Below are 21,039 nucleotides of genomic sequence, written 5' to 3'. Positions count from 1 at the left end.
ATGAGAGGGGACGGATCGTGCACGTGTGCGTGTGTAAGAGAGAGGGACAGGCCCTTTGAACCAGATATACATTGGAAATATCAAATTGGTAAGGTATGTTCCAAATTGGCGTATGGTTGTCATGTATTGTTAAAAGCCTGTCAATGTCCTGACCCACAAGTTTAAGGATACTTTACTCATGTGTTATACAGTCACGTACAAAACCGATGTAGAACCTGTCGTCAGTCTTCAAAAACGGGCACTACGAATAGTTACCTTTCCTAAAGATGCTCATCCAAGCAAACCTCTGTTTCAATTGCTTCGTGTTCTGCCGTTCAGTTAGGCGCATAAAGTAAAATTTGTTCAGGTAATTGACGCAATAATACGTTATAATAATCCGCTACCTACCACAATATTTAATTTTCCGGCACGAAACATGAGGGCAGTTAGTAACAACTGTATTAGCTTATCACCATGTCACAATTTATATGGACGGAGAGTCCTGGAGCTCAACGGTGCTTTATTTGTCATGCACTCCCACTCAGTGTAAAGACCAGCCAAAATATTGTGCAATACTTAAAAAACTTATTTCATTAATGCTTACAGGGTTTTTCTATTTGTATCCCCTCATGTCATGACAGTCTTTTGTTTATTGTATATTTTAATGTAAAAATCATTTCATAACATGTGTTTAAGTTGTCTCGTACAATAAGTACGCTGTTCTTCTTATGTCTAATGTCTATTTTGTTATTGGACTGGCCGCCAAGGCTATGGGTCCAAACGGTATTGTGTGTATGCAATGAATTAAATAAAAAATATAAAAAAGACCAGGCAGAGCAGACGTTGTGTTGCAGAGCAAGCATCACGCTGCGATGTTTTCCTTTGTAGTGTTGAACAGAACATAAGGTTCCTTTAATTTTTCCCTTTAAACCGAGTTCTGTGTTATCAATCCTAACACCTTGTTCTTCAGGTACCTCGCATCTGGCATGTACATGCAAGATGTTGCTATTAGCTTCAGGGTTGGCATCTCAACGGTGGCGACAATTGTGCACCACGTATGCAGGCTGCTGTGGAGAACACTGCAACCTTTATACCTAAAGGTACGCATTTAGCCACTACACATGGATGCTGTTTATTACCAGCACTTACACTGTGGTTACAAACTGCATCTCCTTCCGCTTGTTTTCTGAGTACCTGTGTGCATGAGCTAGCTTGCTTCGGGTATGCTTCTATCGAACAAATGTTTTTTCACACGCTAAGAGCGACTTTTTTTCTTTGCTAAGGTGCCGACAACTGAAGCCTGGCAAGAGGTAGCCGAAGGATACGAGGAAAAATGGAATTTCCCTCACTGTGTTGGTGCTGTCGACGGCAAGCACATTCAGATACAAGCTCCTCCTAATTCAGGCCGCTTGTATTACAACTACAAGGTAATTAACGCAGTAGTTCATATTTTCATAACATGCGCTTATAGTCTCATTTTATTACAGGGCCTTATTATACTCCATCGTCCTCATGGCCGCTGTTGACAGCAATCTGAAATCCATATGCGTTGATTTTGGGGCGTATGGACGTCAAAGCGACGGTGGCACATTGTCTGCTTCTCGCTTTGGAAAATCACTGGAAGAGGCCTTGCTCGGCCTCCCACCTCCGAAGCAGCTGCCTGGCACAAACATCGTTGCTGCTCACGTTTTCGTCGGAGATGAAGCGTTTCAACTTCGTCCGGATTTTCTGCGGCCATATTCTGGGAGATGCCAGGATGAAAACAAGCGCATCTTCAATTACCGCCTAAGCAGAGCCAGGTAACCAAAAGCACAAAATTTACCCTTGTTTATGTTGAATATTTTTTTACTTAATTGCAGGAGGTGTGTTGAAAATGCTTTTGGAGTGATGGTCTCCCGATTCAGGATTTTTCGGCGTGCCATCAATATGCGGCCGCAAAATGCAGACTACGTTGTCATGGAATGTTGTGTTCTACACAACTTCTTGCGTGGTGACGTGATCTACATGACGGCGAACTATGCCGACACCGAAGATGCATATGGCAACATAACCAGTGGTCAGTGGCGCACCACCCAGGGCATTGGCACCTCTGCCATGTTCAGTCTCCGACCTCCAACTGGGCACAATTATACAAGAACAGCAGCGGAAACAAGAGACCTTTTCTGCTCATACTTTGTGAGTAGGGAGGGTTCTGTGCCTTGGCAACGGGCATCTGCTGGTCTGCGGCCATGAGATACAAAAGAAGTACCCACCAGGACTTTGCTGGGTGTGCTGTATGCTAGCAGATTCTTGTTTGATGTGTGACACAGTGACACTTATCAGAAGTAAGTAATGTAAATAAGAACAGGCATTTATGTGGTTGGCTATTGAAATGCGAGCACGAAAGGTGAATTTGGTACTTGGTGTACTCCTCCTGTTTGAAGGAATAGTGTCTCATATTATGTCCCGCTTTTCTGTCGAATTAAATGTTTAACAGTGCACACCAGTTGTATGTTTTATTCGACTTCCGTGTTGAACTTTTTTCGTTCAATAAATTTTTATGACAGTAAATTTTCTACTCCTTCCTACATACGTGAGCACCGAGTGCTCCAAGCTGGCGTAACCAGCTTACTTGGCAGAAAACGTTTCTTCAGCTGTCGTCGTTTCTTCTCTTCCATCAGAGACGGGACGCCATAGACGTTGCACTTGGAGAATAGACTTAACGTACACAATATTTACATCGACAGCTATTTACAGTGGGTCTGACGTATCAACTCGACATAGCCGATAGTGCATAGCACCCGTTCGTACGTCAAGACTCTTGGGTTACACTGGGACCGGCGCCTTAACTCGGCAGAGCCGAAAGTGCAGAGCACCTTTCCTGCGCCCGGAACCACCGTGAGAGGTCGGGGGCCAGGTTTTAACCCTTCACTTGCTCCTCCCGAATCCCCTCACGGCAAATCACGACACCCCAATGACCTGATTGGGTCAACTGGGCTGTCACTCATTGGACACACACTCTCTCTCACCCTCTCCCTGCGTTCCTCGGAACATTCAGAGAGATAGAGGGAGAGAAAGGAACCACCAAACAACAAATAAACAAACAACATACCAACCGTTTTGTCCCCGCGACATGTATGGAAAAGTCTCCCGACACTTTGAAGAACGCTTACGGGGAACGGCCATCTGAGTCGTCCCGTCCTCGCACCTTAATTAAAACCATCGCGCACTGCATGCCGCAAAGGGCACACCTGCCGAAGTGCACCCACCGATTCGCCATGCCGTCTTGTGCATGGTTCGTCTCCTCCGGCGGGCCCATAAAGCTAAGTGCACAGATGGATTTGTCTCGGGTGCCAGCCTGCCTTTCAAGAGACCGCGCATCGGGTCACCGATCCCTCTGGCTTTAAGCTGCCCCTTTGTACCCCCGGCATGCCCATTGACGCCCTAACGACGCTTTGCCCGTGGTCCGTCCCAGGCAGGGCGCCTCCATCCGCGCTTCCGGGCCAAGGGGCCCCCAACGTCGCACCCTTTTCTACGTTTCAAGACCGCACGCGCGACAGATGTCCCGAGGTGTCGGCACGGGCTATCTGCCGCCAAAGAGCGCCTCCCGACTCATTACCGAAGCGCCCGGCTGGTTTTACTCTCGGCGAAGCCCGAAAACGGGGACCTCCCACAATTCTGGGGCGAAATTGCCTCTCAGAGTCCACGCCGTTTGTCAACATCCTTTACAATGACATTGTATATCTTTACATGTTACGGCCTGACCACTGGATTTGCTACTTACTGCACCACTCCCCCCTCCCCCCTCCAGCTTCCCTTTGTGATATGCTCAGCTAACAGGCAAAACGGAAACCATTTCTTTCTTTTTTATAAGGTTCAATTGCTTTGCTTTGTTGTAATGTCACTGAACTGCAAACTGATAAATAGTATTTTTCATTTTTTTATTGCTTCAGTGTGGTTACAAGTTTTGAGCGATGTGAAATACAAAAGGAGGTCCCATAGTCAAAGGCTGTATTGGGACCTCTGGTCATGGTTAGGGGGTGAGAGGAATTACTATATGGCAGCAAATTAAAGCAATATCATGAGATTGACATACAGGTCAAAAAGCATAACAGACATGAGAACTTGAGCGGAAGTAAACAAAAAAGAAGAAAAAACAAGTGAAGAAAAAGAGTAGGAGTATGTACGAATGTATATTAAACTACAGACAAATGAATAAAAAGAAAACATTGTGCATTCCAATACAGAGCCACATCAATTACACACAAAAAATGAGCAATATACATGTAACAACTAGGGTGCCAATCTAGAACAAGAAGCGTCAGAACAATGTGGTACACAGTGAGAAAGAATGAAAAAGAGACTTAACAGTTACTGAACAATTTCACAGTTTCTATGTTGTACTTATCTGTTGTACTAAATCTTTTATTGCACTCTTGCCTTTTATGCATTCCAGATGAGTGTAACTGTACTAATCGTCATGTTTAACAAGAAGATTTGGATACTTTCCCGTGCTGTAGGATGCAACAATATTTTGAAGTTCTAACCGCAGGTGCTGCTGCATGTGCTTAGGAGTTTCTTTCATTGACGGAACAAGGGACAACACAAAATGGGTAACGTCGTCCATTGCCTGGCTTGCTGCGAGGGCACCCCTTATGGCTTCAATTCTCAAATATATTTCCTTGATTTCTTTCATTGTTTTCTGTCTCTTTCGCGCCCGTCTCTCTGCCCCCTCAGGCAAGGCCATGGATGATTCTTTGCTTGTGGATGATGTTGCTTTAGGTTAGCAGCCAGGCGACGGAAACATTTCTTCAAAAATCTCCTCATTTTCACCATGATCTTCAAGGATAACAAGTGTTTCCTCTGCTGCGGTGCTGTCATACGCACAATTCTGTTGATCTGGGAAATATTGCTGTGGCTCCTGTGTAATATACGTGGAGATTAATAATGTGCACTCGTACCTTCATACTCAGTAGCTCTTACCGGCGTGGTTCAAACAAATCCGACATGAAGCGCAGCCTTTCCATGTATGGCCAGTTGTTACATTTTGTTTTCTTTGTAGCAGCTGAGCCACTCCTTTGCTCATCTATAACATCTTTCAGTTTTCGCCGAAATGTGTCCTTTAGGTTTTTCCATCTGCTCTGTATTTCATTCATGGTCACTGAAAAAATTGAAGCAATATAACAAAATGTAAAAGCAGAATTAAGTTACATGTAGAAATTTTATCTCTTTATAAATGTGTCGCCCAATAAGCAGCGCAATCTCTAAATACGATGCCATCAGCTGATTCGTGATCGCATTTCACTGTTCCTGGAACGGGGTCGTGTCCTTCAGTGAGTGGTCCGAAAATTAGCTGGGAAATTTTAAAAGAAACCTCGACGCATCGGCACCTTGCATTCTGCGTTTCTTCACACATAATTGAAATAGTGTAATTGTGTAAACTTGGTATGCTGAGCAGAGGGAAATGTTATGTTGGTTTGTTTTCTTCGTTGCTTCTTGCACGACTCCTTGCCGTGGGTATGTGCCAAAGTACGGAAATCATAATCATCGGCGAGCGAAGATGATCTAGAAGAGCTAGTCGGCGTTGGGCATACATATAGCGGACAAATTTTAAATAATATACAGCCTGCGTGAATTTGCTAGAACGTCTTCAGGCATATTACAAAATCCTACAAATTAGTGGTAGATTTCAGAGAGGTTCATCATATGTAAATGTTTTCCCCTTTATATGTATTATTAAGTGCAGCTTATAGAATTATGATACCGTTTTTCAATGCCCAGTTGTAAAATTATAGTTTAGTTTTCCAAAATTTTGCTATAGAAATGCAAGAAAACTGACATCCTAATTAAACAGTTAACTCACCACAGTCACTACATTTGAACACTTCCTTTAAATGCAACAGACCTCATCAAATTCGGTGCAATGGTTGCTGAGAAAACCGATTTCTACGTTTTCGTGTATTGGATAAGAGTCGATTTATTTACATAGGAACAAATAAAGGGGCCGAACACATACCGTTCGGGTCGATGGTCCTCATTGCCTCCAGCACTTCATCCCACAACGCAGACCTGTTCGAGGTCTTCTTGTAGTCGTTAAGCGCGGCGTTCCACAAAAGCGGACGCATGGCCACTTCATCAATTAACACATCGTTGAAGCTGGCGCGCGACATTGCTCAGCTGAGCTTCCAACTCGCGGTAAAACAGGAAAGCGCCTATTTCGACGGCGCTTGCTCTTACGTCACACGCTGCCCCTCCTACATCGCGCCGATCGCTGCGACTGAGCGACGGCGCGACCAACTTGGAATCTCGTCGCGGAGAGCCCACGACGTCACGGCGGTCGCTGAGAGACGGAATTCGCTGTGTCGCTGACTGAAAACCGCACCATGTGAAACAGCCTAAAGAAGTGTCGTGCTACTTTAACGTTATGTAACCACTCGTGCAACAAGGCACAGCACGTTGGCACGATGAGCATCCGCACGGATTAGTGCGACTTGCGTGTTTTTTTTTCCCTTTTGTTTTGTTGCTAATGACACACTCTATTATTTCTTTTATTGCTCTATTTAAGTCTTACTAACATGCCTTCTTCTTCTTTCTTTCATCTTTACTTTCCTCCTTGATAGCTTTAACATCTATTACCTTTTCATCCGCTTGTGGTCAAAATGCGCCAACGCAGATTGCAGCGGAGGTTGCTGGGATTGATATATGCGCGACCCACTGCCATTTTAGTCTACAATGCACGGTTGCCCGAGAACTCATCGCAGAGAGGCGGCCTCGCTCTCCGCCAGCGCACCCGGCAGACCCGCAACGCGATGCCGCTGTGTTTACATCAGAGGCGTCCCGCTTCCGTTTCAGCACCGGCGCCTCTCAGAAAAGCGAAAGCTGAAGCATGGCGCCGGTACGGAGCAGCACTCGCATGCGGTGTTCTCTAAGGGTGTTCGAAGTGCGAAATTTCGGAATCAAGTCGAACAAGAATATACGAGAGAAACGACCAGGCGGTATGAAGCATAAATGAATGTAGTTATTACAGAGTGCCATGTAAACGCCAAAAGTGTCGCGAAAGTTTGTGTGCGACACTTTTCATGAAAATTTGTGTGCTCCGCGTAACTCTATGAATAATGGCGAGCTGTCACTGTCATTTTATATCAGTATTTAGTTATAAATAGACATTATTCAAAAAGCAGAGAATATACATAAAGCAGAAAGAACTGTCGTTGCATTACATGCAGCGCTTGAAGTACATATGTCTCTACAAATACACGAAATAGTGTATACACTATTTCGTGTGTCATCAACAAGAACGAGGCAACAAGAACAGGAAATATAACGAGCATCTAGCAGTAGCAAGAAATTAATTATTGCACTTCAATATACTGCTGAGAGAACCTCTGCGCTCTATCTGATGTCGGTGCTTTTTAAATGTCGATCGCTATCTTGCTGAGCGATTGCTTGGGATCTTGCGTTGCAAATATCATGTTGGCGACACATTGTACCCCTTTTACGCAATAAAAACAGACGTGATTATCGTCGAGAGATAAGCATTGTCTGATCTATTAGCATGCCCAAATATCGGGCACGTACGTCGTCCCTCCCGGAAATAAATATAAGAAAAAACAAAAAAAGAAACATCGACTAGGTTGCAGCCCACCCAGCTTACCCCTCCCACCCCACCCTATAAAGAAATTCTGGCTACGCCACTGCAGGCCGTAACATATATTGTCAACTCAATATTGGCGGATTGATGAGGCTGTCAATCCACGAAAAGGCAGCGAAGGAAAGCTGGCCTTCTCAGAAGCCACTGCCAGCCCACATTACGAAAGATCCGGCGTCTGCTCAACTACATCAATACGCAGTGAACACATACAAGGACGTCGCCTCGCAATAGTCGAGTTACAAAGCCATGAATTCCACGCTAATAGTAGCAGCCGATCATTATAATGACTTCCAACCTGTGAACTCATTGCCAGCCTAAATGTGTGTCCCTAAGCAAAGAGGTAAAGAAATTCGCATCAGATCTTCCCTCCTATACCAGGCAGCGCGCTTGCTCGACTAAAGGCTTTGAAGTGAGTGGAAGGCAGAAACTGAGCGGTTAGAATGCGCATACCAGGGGATGTCATCTCAGAACTTGCGGATTCCTGTTTATTCTCGCGACTTCGTCCACTCTTGCCGGGGCATAGCCCTCGCCTTCCTCACGCCATACTGCAAAGCGCAGTAGAGGCCACGAAGGGGCAGATCAAATGAGGATGATGATGACCTAAAGCTACGGTGTGTCACAAAAAGGAAGACTGACGAAGAATCGAGTGGCGAAGGCAAAGCTCATTTAATGAAGGCAAGCGATTTATTCTTTTTATCTGTCTTTCCTTCTATTTGCCATGCACGCCCCAGCTAACCACTTATGTTACACATGTCCATGACACACGATGACCTGAACATTGCACACATTCCGTAGATATCTATATTCGTCCGAACAATATTACAAATACATACCGTGGATAATCCCATCCAAATGTTGCTGTAACGCTGTGGGTACATCCTAGCTGGACATAAGTGACCTCTACTGGATGCTTACTTAGGGAATGCAGACCGCGGGCCATAGAACACCTAGCGGATCGTTCCAGTTCACGCTAGCGAGCTCGCATGTCCGTGACGCTCGTGCCTGTGACGTCTAGCAGGCGTCAGTCTTCGACATAGAAATTAGGGCCCAATTCATGCGTTCCAGAGACATTTGTGGTTTACTGGGGCAATGACCTAATGCTCCAAGACAATATTTATCGAAGCAACGACGTTTCAGACTTGGCGCCACAGTGCAATGTATGCAACGCGCCAATGCCCAGCCCCATACACCACACTCAAAGCATGTGGCCATAGTCTCAAACATGTTATCCAGCAATCAGCTCGACAGAGCTATTACCTATCGCAGTTAGGCCACCGGTGAAGAGCCGTTTCAGATAAAGTTATATTCATTCGTTAATTCCCACAGTTAATCTTTTCGGCGCAGTTTTGTTCGCGGGAGGCACTCAAGGAGACGCGGATCGCACCTTGTGACCATTTCGCTGCGATAATCCCTTCGGAGGTATCTCATCGTAACAAAGGTGAGAAGTAAGCACTTCCACCATCCGTGCTAACTCTACGCGCATCTCGCTGCGTAACAGTATTAAAGCACACTCAGAGCGACGTTCAGCAGCACAATACTCACAGACCATCGTCGACGACTTAGCAGCAACACCTGACTTGAATAGGTGTCTGCGTGAAGAAACGCTCGCTATGTATGACACTTGCAAACGATCACGGTTTATAGGCGGCGAAAGCAGAACTTCTCCGCGTCGAGAAGAAACGAAGCAATACGCAAGATGAGCCTCGCGAAAATAAAGAACGAAAGGGGAAAGCAGGATGGGAGTAGAAGAGCAACGCCACCTAGAGGAAATTCTAGAAGAGAGGCTCGCGCTGCTTGAGGGCGAGAAGTCCCAGGGGTGTCTGTATGAGACGTCCGTACGTCAAGTTTCATCCTAGACGCCAGCGCTCGTTTCTCCCCTTGCGGAACGATTTCACCTCCCACGCGTGTACGTTTCCGTCGCATCCCTTCGAGGTCGCGCTTGCACTTAGCTCGGGCTGCGCGCGAAACGTCTCTTGTTTGCGATGGCGCCTTTTCGGAAGAGTGGTGGTTGCTATTGTGTTGTTAGCTGTCATTACAGCAATGTAAGGTCTGATGCCACCAGTGAAATTTTACCGATTCCCAAGGAAATGGTACGAAAAATGGATACGCCAGAAATGAATTACTGCGGTGCGTGAACAATGTAAACAACTGATCCCTCGTGAGTGTGTGATTTTTTACCTGGAGTCCACATGAATTTCATGATTACTGGGTATATGATGTTTTCTTTTTAAATAAAAATTTTCAGTTCTTAGACCAGCGCTTGTTCTGTCTTCTTTCTCACGTTTTATTTGTGGGTGCGCTGCCCAAGAATGAAAACAACTTCTGCTGCGTGTGCTAGCAGTGGTCGGAGTTCATGCGTGCCGATAAATTGATTACCTGCACGACGCACTAAACATGAACGTAGTTCATTCCAGCATCACCACTGCGCCAATCGATCGAGTTACTGGACGATACACGCCCGCATCTTGGTCGCGCCGGCATTGCTGAAGCAGAAATCATTACTAATGGTTTGAACTTCCGTCTCTTGACCACTGTTAAACAATTACCAAGCTATTTACGCTGCTGCCTCTATTCTATATTGTAGGGTACGTACTAGTAAAAACTGTGCTCGAATGTCGTATTTGTGCTGTGAGGTGTATATTTTGCGTATTTCCGCACAGTGCCGATGGGAGTACGTCTGTGGTCGCCAACAGAGTCCACACGGATTTGTAGCAGATATTTTGCAAAAAAAATGACTTTAGCCAACACATGTCGTATGCGCCGATGATTATCCCGGTGGCACATACGGTGTCGTCTCTGATTAACTGATCAGCGCCGCCTACATGGCTAAGCAGACGCTGCCTTTTTGCCACATTGCAGCCACGAAAATAGTTCTCAACCGCACAGACCTTCTTAAACGCAGATCGAAGCGAGCACATCGTGCACATGTCGTTCGAATGAACCGTGCATACACAGACACGGTAAGAAACCTGAGCAGACACATGCGGTGCAGCAGGCAACCAAGACAGTCTGAAGGAGAGGCGTGCGTCTAAATGTCGTACAAAAGTCCCTCACGTGACCTGATCCTAGGTGTCTAGGCACAGGATCGCTTAGGGACTCTTGAGAAGGTGCGATGGTGACGCCAAATGATGCCTTGGCGCCATGTGGGGCGTTGAATCTCCGGTCCACGGTGACCGCTGGTCGTATGATGTCTCCGCCGTGGGTTCAGTATTTGTTGGCGAAAAGTCGTGCAGTAGTAGTGGTGTGGCATATCAGCTTTTGGTCTCAGTGAGCTCTGGTGGTATGAGACCCGTATTTCTGAAGAATTCAGTGGTGCTGACGATCAAAATATTTCAGTGGCGTAGCGCCTCGCCAATGCAATTTGCGAACCGGAGCTGTGCAGCAGCGTTAGGGTGTTCTGACCTTTTCGGCAGCGTGATCACATCGTACATGCACCTTTAGTTGACGCACGTCGCAGAAGGAGATATTGTACGTGTTTCTCGCCACGACTTACGTTACGTAAGTAATATAATGCTTCCCAGGTGAAAATTCGCAACTGGGATGCTACGGGTCCCAGTTCTAATGGTTTATTAACCAATTCCCAGCAGGTAGCGGGACCAGTAGCTACTGGGACGAGTAGATAGTAGGACCAGTAGATAGTGGGATCAGTAGATAGTGGGACCAGTAGATAGTGGGACCAGTAGCTACTGGAACCAGTAGGTACGTAAGCCGAGCTGTTAGTGCAAAGCTGGCCGCAGCAGCCAACTGGCCTCAGGCCTCAATATATCAAGAGTGCATAATCGACAATGTCGGAAAGCTTGCCAGGTTTTATTGCAATTTGAGCCGGCGCTTTGATTTTAAGACATCCTGGATCTTCTCCGACAGCAGGCGGCCCAGGTTCAGTACAGTCGATTCTACTTCCATGTTCTTTTCTGCACCCCAGTGCTTCAGCGTGGCTGTGAAAAGAGCAAATGTAGAAACAGATTAAAGAGCTCCAGTGACAGCTGCCACAGCACAACTCAGAAGAAGCTTGAAGGGAAGCTGCAATTAAGCTAGTATATGTGAATTAAACCACTGTTAAAATGGCAATTAAAATGGCACTGTTTGTGGCAGCCGTCAATACATTACAACTTGGCAACAGTTCGAGGTTTTCTAAATATTTTTTTTTCAATTCACCTGCAACAACAGCAACCTTCTCGGGTGTTAGAGGCTCTTTAGCCTATTCGCCCAGGGATTTTTCCTTGGCGCCACCATCCCTGTGACGTTCTTCTTTTCTAAAACATCCTTCCCCCACACAGCTTCAGCCGTGTCCTCCACGACAAGTGTTGGCTTGAGATTGCGCATGATCTTGAAGGCAGCTTCAGACCGCACAACAACTCCCTTGGAAAGGTGGAACTGCGAGAAAAAGCAATATAATACATACAAAGTCATAATGAGGCAGCAGACCGCGAGGAAAGTGAAAGAAAATATAAAATAATAGAAGGCGTCGGCTTTCTGCCTAAAGTCAAAGGTGTACCTAGCTGGAATTCTGGTAATGGCTTATAGACTAATCTGCTTGTACTCACAGTGCCATTGTCCAAGTACGAGATGTTAGCAACTGTTGTTGCGTTGCTGATTTGGCCTGTAAAATAAAGGTCACTTGATTACGTTTTGTTTTTGTTGCATTCTGCAAATTAGTGCAATGAAGTAATGTCAGTCCTATTAATACAATTTTGGCCTCTGCCAAAGTTTTAATTGGCCAATAAAAAGAAAAAAATTGCTTTCCAGATAGAAACACCAGGTGAACACCTACTGGCATTTCCATTTACGAAGTAATTTTCAGCTTTTATTGCTCAATTTATTCGCTTCAAAAAGCTATAGTTATGCAATATGTTGTGTCTTCATTTGATCAGCACAGAAAATTGTGTCCCTGATTTTGCTTTTAGCACTGTCAACACTTTTACAAATAAGGAAATAGCAACATAATAGGTGGCTGCTCATTGCATGAGAATATGCATTCACCACGTGTTCCCAGCGACACGGATAAATGTTAACTAAAATGCGACAAGGCGTTGAAGGTTCATGTACTGTAGACATCCAAAACTGCAAAAGGCAAACGAGAAAACATGGAAGTGCATGGATGGGTACTGACAATGTCTGACCCTTAGCAAGAACCTTTAATTAATGATAATGGAATGGCAAGCAGTGCTTCACCTGTCTGTTTCACATGTTATATTTATTTACCAAGGTGTTATGCTCAATGCATACGCACTACATCTTAAAACTTCTCAGCTTTAGCAATGTTGATAGCCAACGAGGAAGCCCAACTCTAAGTAACGTGGTAGTACATGATGAAAGTGAACAGAGACTAACACATGTTGCTTTAGCTGGGCACAAATGTGAGAATGCAGAGGAAGCGCAGCTGTTGCTGCATTAGTATTCAAGAGAGTGCACGCTGACTGAGGTCGTCATTTAAATTAAAATGTACAACGATTGCCTTCCATTTAATTTTTGCTGTATTTAACTGAGAATACTGAACCCTATTAGGCATGCTTCATAGGCCAGAACAAGGATAAGCATACTTGGTGGTGCAGGCAACATTGGCTGCTGCGAAGCACTGGGAGCCGTGGATCCAGGGGAACCTAAACAGAGAGCCAAACGTGGTTTAGAAAAGCACATGAAATAATTGGTTCTTATTCACCCTGCCTTTGGATGTGCCAGCCAGAGAAGGAAAAGAGACTCACCACAAGCCAACTCGTCACCCAGTGAGGTTTCTGCAGTAAAACCAAATGTAATACAACGTAAATTTTCAGACATGTTATATCAGTGCTCTCAGCAGCAATATTTCTTGACTTTGGCTGCAGCTCTGCTCCATGATCTCACAAGTTAAGAATGCATACACAGCTAGGTGAAACGATTGCCAAGTGATTATACAGTTTACATCTAGTACCAACAAATGTAGGATATAAGTAACAAAAGGTCAAACCTCTGTCACTGCTGCTCTTTTCTACTTCCTTAGGGACTTTGGCAGCAGCTTCGAGTCTGCCCACTGTCACAGATGGGGCTGAAAGTCATAAATTTTTGTAGGATCAGCACTTCTCTTAAGGAGCAACTGCCCTGCATAGCGGTATGTGCTAAATACCAGTAACCGAAAAAATTACCACATACTTCTAAGTATGCATGGTAATAATTCAAATGGCCATATGCATTCACTTCATTAGAAGGAATAATAAAAAATGAAACCTTTGCTGCTGCTGAAGCCTTGAAAGCGCTGCTGGGGAAGTGTGCCTTCCACTATAAGAAAAGCAGTTAAAGGGTAAGCAATTGTGCGCCGCTGCCGCATCTCAGGGCACTTATTGAACGAATTAGTAATAAAATATGTCACACTTACACTGAAAAATCTTACTCTCCAGGCACTTCTCTAAAGAAATGACTCGATCCCTGAGATAATCTCTCTCTTCCTTGTACTCCATGGCCCTCGCCTTCCATACCTGCGCTTTATCTTGCGCTGCCTTCACCTCGCTCAGCGCGCACAATGAATCGGAGTCGCTGTCTGAGCTCCCCGACTCGCTCACAGTGCGGGCCCGCTTGCGCTGCAGTCAATAAAGTGGGTCATTGGTTACACTAGCAGCGCACAGTTCTCAACTTTTTCAGCCTAGCGTGAGATCATTCACGTGACTTACATGTTGGCGAGTGCGCGCAACTTCTTTGTCTTGGGAGCGCTGCGCCACTTGCTGAAAATTCGCATGTGCGTCTTCCAGGGTCTTGTTTATGATGCTTTCGTACATCGCATCCCTTGAAGTCTCCTGGTTTTTTTTTTCTGTGTCTATGAGGTATAAACAACTCACGTGAACTCTGTCAATGTGTGAAATTAGACACACAATATGTTTTAGTAAAATTAGGACTATCGCGTGCATCTTTGTTTTCACACATATTTCTGATAAGCACTAACTATACCGCAGTACTGCAGATTTATATGGCAGGTACTAACCTTTTTCTCCACTTTCTTTCTTTGCATTGCAAGTCTCTCGGCCGTCTCGGCCTCTTCGTTCGAGCTGCTGTTGAGGTCCGGCCGAATCTTTGGCTTTTGCAGCCGTTTAGTGTCCATTCTTCGACGGACCTCGGCTTCGGTTTCTAAAGTATGCATAGTAACGGTAATAATGATTAACAAGAACTCACAATGGATCCAAAGCACATACCTGCCAGCATCAGGACTTCGGCGATGTAGTAGCCGGTGTTTTCACCGTCTACCGGGTCCCGCAAAAATACTGAATAAACAGTTAATTTATCAAAATCTAAATCGTTCTTCGGCCTAAAATTTTTTATGCCCGAAGCAGGAATTACGTGAAGCTTTCCGTCGAAATCGCTAGTGTACCTTACGACGGCAAACATCCTTAACGTAAGCTAGCTAGTGCAAACCACGGCCGATGCAAACGCACGCACAACTCAAGGCGTAGTTCTCACGTGGGCCTCACCGAAAACTTGCCCAGATCGGATTGCATTGAATTTAAGCGCTCGGTAAAGTAAAATAAATTGTAGTAATAAATATAAAAATCTAAATATATAGAAGTGACAAAACAAATGTTAGAGTAACAAAAATATCTACATGTCAATAAAAGTAACAAATATTAGTGCAGTTGTTTTAACAAAGATATTTCTTTTCGCAACTACCATCCAATGCGATCCAGTCCGATCCAATCATCCAGCTCCCGCTATTGTGTTTGCCATGTTGGTCAGTTGGCCATTGCTAGCTCAGATTTTCGCGGCCATGGGTCCTGGGAAGCAGTATTTAAGGCCCATGAGCAATGCTCACGGCCTTCCGAGATCCACGAGAACGTATCTTGAAAGACGTACAATGTGCGATTCCTATCAAGCTGTCGGTACACACCAGGTATGCCGTGTACCGACAGCGACTCGAACATTGAGCAAATGATGCAGGACAATTGCTTTGAACCTGAGAACGACTCCAGACATCCTGAGGCGCAAGTGCCCATCGAAAGTGATAGTGAAGTACCACCGGCACAGACTGAGGACGTCGATAAAACATCTGCTAACGACTTGCTGGTACTGGCACTGAACTTTTCACTGGAGTTCGCCTTGTCGTGGAAGGCAGTTGAAGCCCTACAGAAGCTCATCGCGCACATACTTGATAGGCACGACATTTCGGCGTCAAAGTACCTGTTCAAAAAACAAGTAGGAGCCAATATCCGTGATGCCCGGTTCCATTTTTACTGTGCACCTTCATGAATTTACTGGCGGAAACATCGAGCGATCTGCAAGAACGCCATAGTCTGCAGGTCAGCTGCTCCGTCTGTAAAAGAAAGTATAGCGGGCGGAATTTGGTGCTAGACGGTCACCTTTTTATCACCTTGCCTATTGTGCAGCAACTTTGTTCGCTGCTCTCCGAGAAACCCATCGCAAATGCGCTGGTTAAAAGGCTGCAGTCCATTGACCAAGTACAGGCCGGCAGAGACATGAACGAAGTGTCTGACATTACGGATGGTTCCCTGTACAGAGAGCTGAGACAAAAATTGAAAAGGCATGACCTGACACTCACTTTCAATGCTGACGGCAGCCCAGTTTTTAAATAATCGAAGTTTTCTATTTGGCCGATACAGCTGACTGTCAATGAGCTGCCATCGAAGATGCGGCACAAAAATGTCGTTGTGAGTGCCTTATGGTACGGTCAGTCACACCCCAACATGACTGCTTCTCAACAGCTTTGTCCAGCAAATGAGGGACCTTGCCACTGCTGGTGTGACGTGGGTGGCTGGCACTGATATAGTAAATTCTGAGGTGAGTAGAATTATTTACGTAATTGTTTTCACTCATAGCAATTTGCACAATTGCTGCTTTGTTAACCTACAAGTAGCTAATGTCAGACCTGCATGTCATCGGAACTACTGTTTGAAACAGATACCTAAGTTTGTATGCCTACTAAGGAAGGATATGTGACAAAATCAAAATGGCATAAATGATTTCCCTGCTTTACAGGCCTGAAGCTTCTAGAATAAGAGCTTGACCAATTGTGTTTTAAAAATAGAATGTCTGTTTTAAGACAAAAACAACAGTCAACATGATAACATATGTGCTTGCTGCAGGTGTACTGCCTCAGCTGTTGTGCCGGCGCTCCGGCTCGAACATCACTTCAGAACTTCACCCAGTACAATGGGTATTACGGATGTGGGTGGTGCCTGTACTGTGGAAAGACCGTGCATGGTGAGCACATGTATAGCTGGTGACAAATCTTGCCATTTTATGATTAGCTACTCATATTTAGTTGTAGCTCTCACTTGCCTATAGCCACTTTCAGGCTTCTTATAATGAACAAAGGATATATGCAGATGGATAGTTTAAATGTATTATTGTATTACTTCTCACAATTGATTCTTACTCTGAATATACCTCTAGAATACATAATCACGCGTGAACGTTAGAAAATAAATCCTATGTTAGTTGGAATCCACAATAATCACATTTAATGTTGTTGGACAGTAACTTCATTGGTCATTCACTGTACTGGTTTGGTAACTATGGTATTGTGCTGCCGACTATGAGGTGGCGGATTCAATTCTCAGTTGTGGTAGCAGCGTTCCGGTGAGGGCAGAAAGCAAAAATGCTCATTTACAGTGGTTTGGGTGCATGTTAAAAAAAAAGAAGCTCAGCTTATAGAACTAATCTGAGCTGTCCACTGCACAGTCCCTCATAAACCAGTATGCAATTTCACTTGTTAAATCCCATAATTTTATTTAACTGTACAGGCAAGACCTTTCATGTTCCATTTGCACTCTTCTTGCTTTGTCAAACAGGAACTGTCAAGTATCCTATGGATATGAACGTCAAGGATGAAAGAAATGCAGAAAATACTAAGAAACACATGGAGAAGGCATCTTTTGTGCACCAAGTACACAAAGGTGTAAAAGGCCCATCTCCTCTCATCAACCTGCCGTACTTTGAAGTAATTTGGGGCTTCACCCCAGATTACATGCATTGTGTCCTGTTGGGGGTATCACGACATTTTACAGAGCTTTGGTTGTCTGCTGTGAATGAGCCATATTACATTGGCTCACCACAAGTTCTTTCAATCATTGATGAGCGCCTATGTGCAACAAAGCCCCATCTTTGTGTGTCGCGTCTCCCTCGGTCTCTTTCAGTACGAAAGTATTGGAAAGCATCTGATGGCAGCAGTGGTTGTTGTACTTTTCATTACCATGCCTTGAGGGGCTTTTGCCAGCACAGTTTTTTAAGCGTTTTTCACTTCTTGTACAAGGCATTGCACTGCTGTTGCAAGACACAGTGAGCAAAGACAACATTACTACTAGTACAAACTGCCTTGTACGTTTGTTGTTGACGTGCAGTTTTTATATGGCGAAAAGCACATGACCAACAATGTGCACCAGCTACTGCACATCCCTGTGATGACCCACTTATGGGCAAAGGTTCGTGTTCTCAATGTTTTAGCGGTTCTCTTAGGCGGAGCCTCCGAGAACCCAATTGAGGACGAAGCCGTTGGTTTGGACACACACACAAAGACTTTTAATCACACACAAAAGAAGCATAAAGCAAATAAAAAGAAACAGAAAACATGCTTAAATTACACACTCAAGAAAACATTGCGGTAAGGAACGCTCTTATAGGGCTTGCACGAGGTTAGCGAGGGTGCGAGTTCGGGCTTGCCACGAGGGCGGGGACGCGTCGCAGTCTCGACACGGCAACGCGGCGACAAGCTGGCAGAAGGGGTGGCGCCGGTCTCACCAAAGGTTGTGGCGTAGGCTGACTGACCGGGCGCCGGGAGCGCGCCAGCTCTGGCGAGGCGAGGTAACGCTGGCGGCTGGGTGGCAGGAGTAGACGGCGGCGGCGTTCCGGCCGGGCAGAGAGCTCGGGCCCGTAGCCCGACTGCTCCCCTCTCGCCCACGGGCACGGAAGCTCGAACGCCGGCCTCGGGCAGCAGGCGGCACGGCAGACGGGGGTGGCGTTCTGGCCGGGCAGCTGGCGTAGAACTCGGGCCCGAAGCCCGACTGTTCCCGTCCTGCCCACTGGCGCAAAAGCTCACCGGCCTTGAGGAGCCGACGGCACGCTCAGTGAGACGGGCGACGCACAGGAACAGGTTGGCAGGAGGCCCCGGGCGGGTGAAGTCCTGGTGGGCTCGGGACCGGAACCCGACGGCCCGTCTTCAACGCCCGCTCCGGTGGTTGACCTCCTCCTGCCGTCGTTTCCTGGGACGATCCTGGCGTCTCCCCGGCGTCTCCCTGAGTGTCCTCTTGCGTGTCGCCCCCGTTTTGCCAGCGCACCACGCTTTTTGTCGTGGTCTGGCCGATTTGGCATTCTCAGATTGGCTGCCCGACGCCTCGTGGTTTTTTCTCATTGGTTGCTTTTTCTTTTGTTGTTTTTCCTGCGCCGCGCGTTCACGTGCCGGGCGCTCTTCGGCGTCGTCGTCTTTCCTCCTTCCAGCTCGGCGCGCGTGCACTCAGCGTCGTCTGCTCTCGACCGTCCCGAGCCCCGCACCGTGTCGCGCACCACACATCACATAAGCCCCTTTTTTAACAAGTTTTTCAGAAGAAAAACTGCCGCTCAGTGCGCGACACAGTTCACAACAGTACAGTCATTGTCCGTTCACAAGAACGCACTGTAATGTTCAATGCACAGTTCACTGAGCACGCAGATAAGACATTAAAGGAAAACACATTCAAATAAAGCACACCGAAGAAAAAAAACAAAAACTAGCATCAAACACTAACAGCATGGCATTACGATGACATAACCCTGCTCGGGTAACCAAAACATCTAGAGGCGCAGGGTTGTAGTTTCCCCTGTATTCTACTCATGTAGTCCGCCCCACAACGTTCCGCACGTTGATCTTCTTGAAGGTCATCGCCAAGCTTGACTGCTTCTCTACCCGGGCCCTCACTTCTTGTGAAGGTAGGTATAGGGGTGTCCGTCTCGCCCTCCTCCATCACGATGCATGATGCTGACTGTGGGGAACGGTCGGGTTCACGCTCTTCATAGCGCTTCAGCATGTTAATATGGAACAGTTTTGTAGTGTGTCCCAAGTCCAGCCAGTAATCAAAGTTGCTTTTCTTTCCTGTGACCAAGAAAGGCCCCTTCCAGTGCATCGACAGTTTGTTGGCCGTCGTTGGAAGCAGGATAAGGGCACGGTCACCTACTTTCAGCTGGCGTATCTTGCTCTTAGGGTACGTTCGCTGGCAAGTGTCACAAGAGCGTACGTATCTTCTCACTGCTTCTTGGACTCCTGGCCAGTAGAAGGATTCCAGAACCCGATCAGTTGTTCCCTTAATTCCTTGGTGCCCTGACCTAAGGTTTTCGTGCGCCAAAGCGAGCACTTGGCGGCGTAATCCTTGTGGTACTACCACTTGTTCAGTCATTTTGCCCGAGGGTAGCCGGTAATGACGATGCAGCACTCCCTTTACTACTTCAAATGAGTAGGACGCCAATCTTTTGCCTTGGAACACTTGACCCACTTTGTTCCTGCAAGACTTTAAGGTCTTATCTTTGTTCTGGGCCGTGGCAAGGTCCTGCCTGGTTATTTTCAAGGCGCTGATATTGATAGTGGATGTTTTCGGCCGTTGGTCTCGGCCCTTGATGCCGACCAGCCAAGCATCCGGGGAATGTTCTCCCTTGGTTCTTTTCGGGCTTGCTACACCATCTTCGATGGGCTTCCTCGGCCTTTTTGTCCAGGTTTTATCTGGATCATGAGGTTCTCGTGAGCCTGGTACATTTCCGACAATAACATCGTATAGAGGAGCTGTCATACACTTTGCAACCGCTGTACCAGAAAAATAAGGTGAATTAATTGCAACCTTGGCCTCGGGAATTTCAATGCTGCTGCCATCCGCCAGGACCAGCTTGGCGGTGTTACCTGTTAAAGCCTTGTCTGGTACGAGGGACCGACGCACGACCAGCGTGTTACTCCCCGTATCTCGCAAGACTGACGCGGTCTGTCCGAAGACTAAGCCCTTAAGCACCGGCATCTTGCGTGCCACATTCCTCGTGGGAGTCTTCGTGCTAACTACGTCTTGTTCAACGACTACTGCGCTTGACTCTTCCAGGCGCTCTTCTGGCGACAATAGGCAAGACGTCCTTGGGGGACCATTTTTCTTGGTGCAGGCTTTGACATCATGCCCGGGCTTACGGCAATACCCGCAGTACGGTTGCCTCAGCTTAGATCGGCAGTCTGATGCCCCGTGACCCAGTTTTCCACATACGAAGCATCGCATTGGAACTCTCTCAGATGGGCTTCCGGTTTTCTCCGTAGGGTTACTGCCTTCCGATTTCGGCCGGAACACTAACAGATTGGGCTGCCTCTGAGCCTCCAGGAAATTATCGGCAGCTTCGGCCATGTCATCTAGATGGCGGTAGCTCTTCTCGCGCAGGAAGAGTCCTAACCGGTGATGACAGTTGTTCAGAAACTGTTCCGTCACCACTAGGTTGCGAAGTGCCAAATACTCTTTTTC

General features: G+C 46.4%; 2 protein-coding genes and 1 pseudogene across 2 annotated transcripts in view; 1 reads left to right on the top strand and 2 right to left on the bottom strand.

Annotated features, from left to right (window-relative positions):
* The window catches only part of LOC142589093 (BTB/POZ domain-containing protein 6-like), a 58,753-nt gene extending 49,434 nt beyond the window's left edge, over window positions 1-9,319 (bottom strand). Inside the window, exon 1 of the mRNA XM_075700882.1 lies at window positions 9,152-9,319. Within this exon, the coding sequence (XP_075556997.1) occupies window positions 9,152-9,158 (7 nt within the window). The 5' untranslated portion in view covers window positions 9,159-9,319. The remainder of the gene's footprint in view (window positions 1-9,151) is intronic.
* A 4,465-nt stretch (window positions 9,320-13,784) lies between these two features.
* On the bottom strand, window positions 13,785-14,389 carry LOC142588672 (uncharacterized). The gene is made up of 3 exons (XM_075700493.1): window positions 14,251-14,389; window positions 13,959-14,160; window positions 13,785-13,861 (listed from the first exon to the last, which is right to left on the bottom strand). The coding sequence occupies exons 1-3, from the start codon at window positions 14,353-14,355 to the stop codon at window positions 13,785-13,787; spliced, it is 384 nt and encodes a 127-aa protein (XP_075556608.1). The 5' UTR covers window positions 14,356-14,389.
* Window positions 14,390-17,188: 2,799 nt separating this feature from the next.
* Window positions 17,189-20,655, top strand: LOC142588670 (uncharacterized; annotated as a pseudogene).
* The last annotated feature ends 384 nt before the right edge of the window (window positions 20,656-21,039 follow it).

The sequence above is a fragment of the Dermacentor variabilis genome, chromosome 7, assembly GCF_050947875.1.
Source record: "Dermacentor variabilis isolate Ectoservices chromosome 7, ASM5094787v1, whole genome shotgun sequence".
Classification (NCBI taxonomy): Eukaryota; Metazoa; Arthropoda; class Arachnida; order Ixodida; family Ixodidae; genus Dermacentor; species Dermacentor variabilis.
The sequence above is the reverse complement of the archived record's forward strand: the minus strand, read 5'-3'. Positions and strand labels throughout refer to the sequence as shown.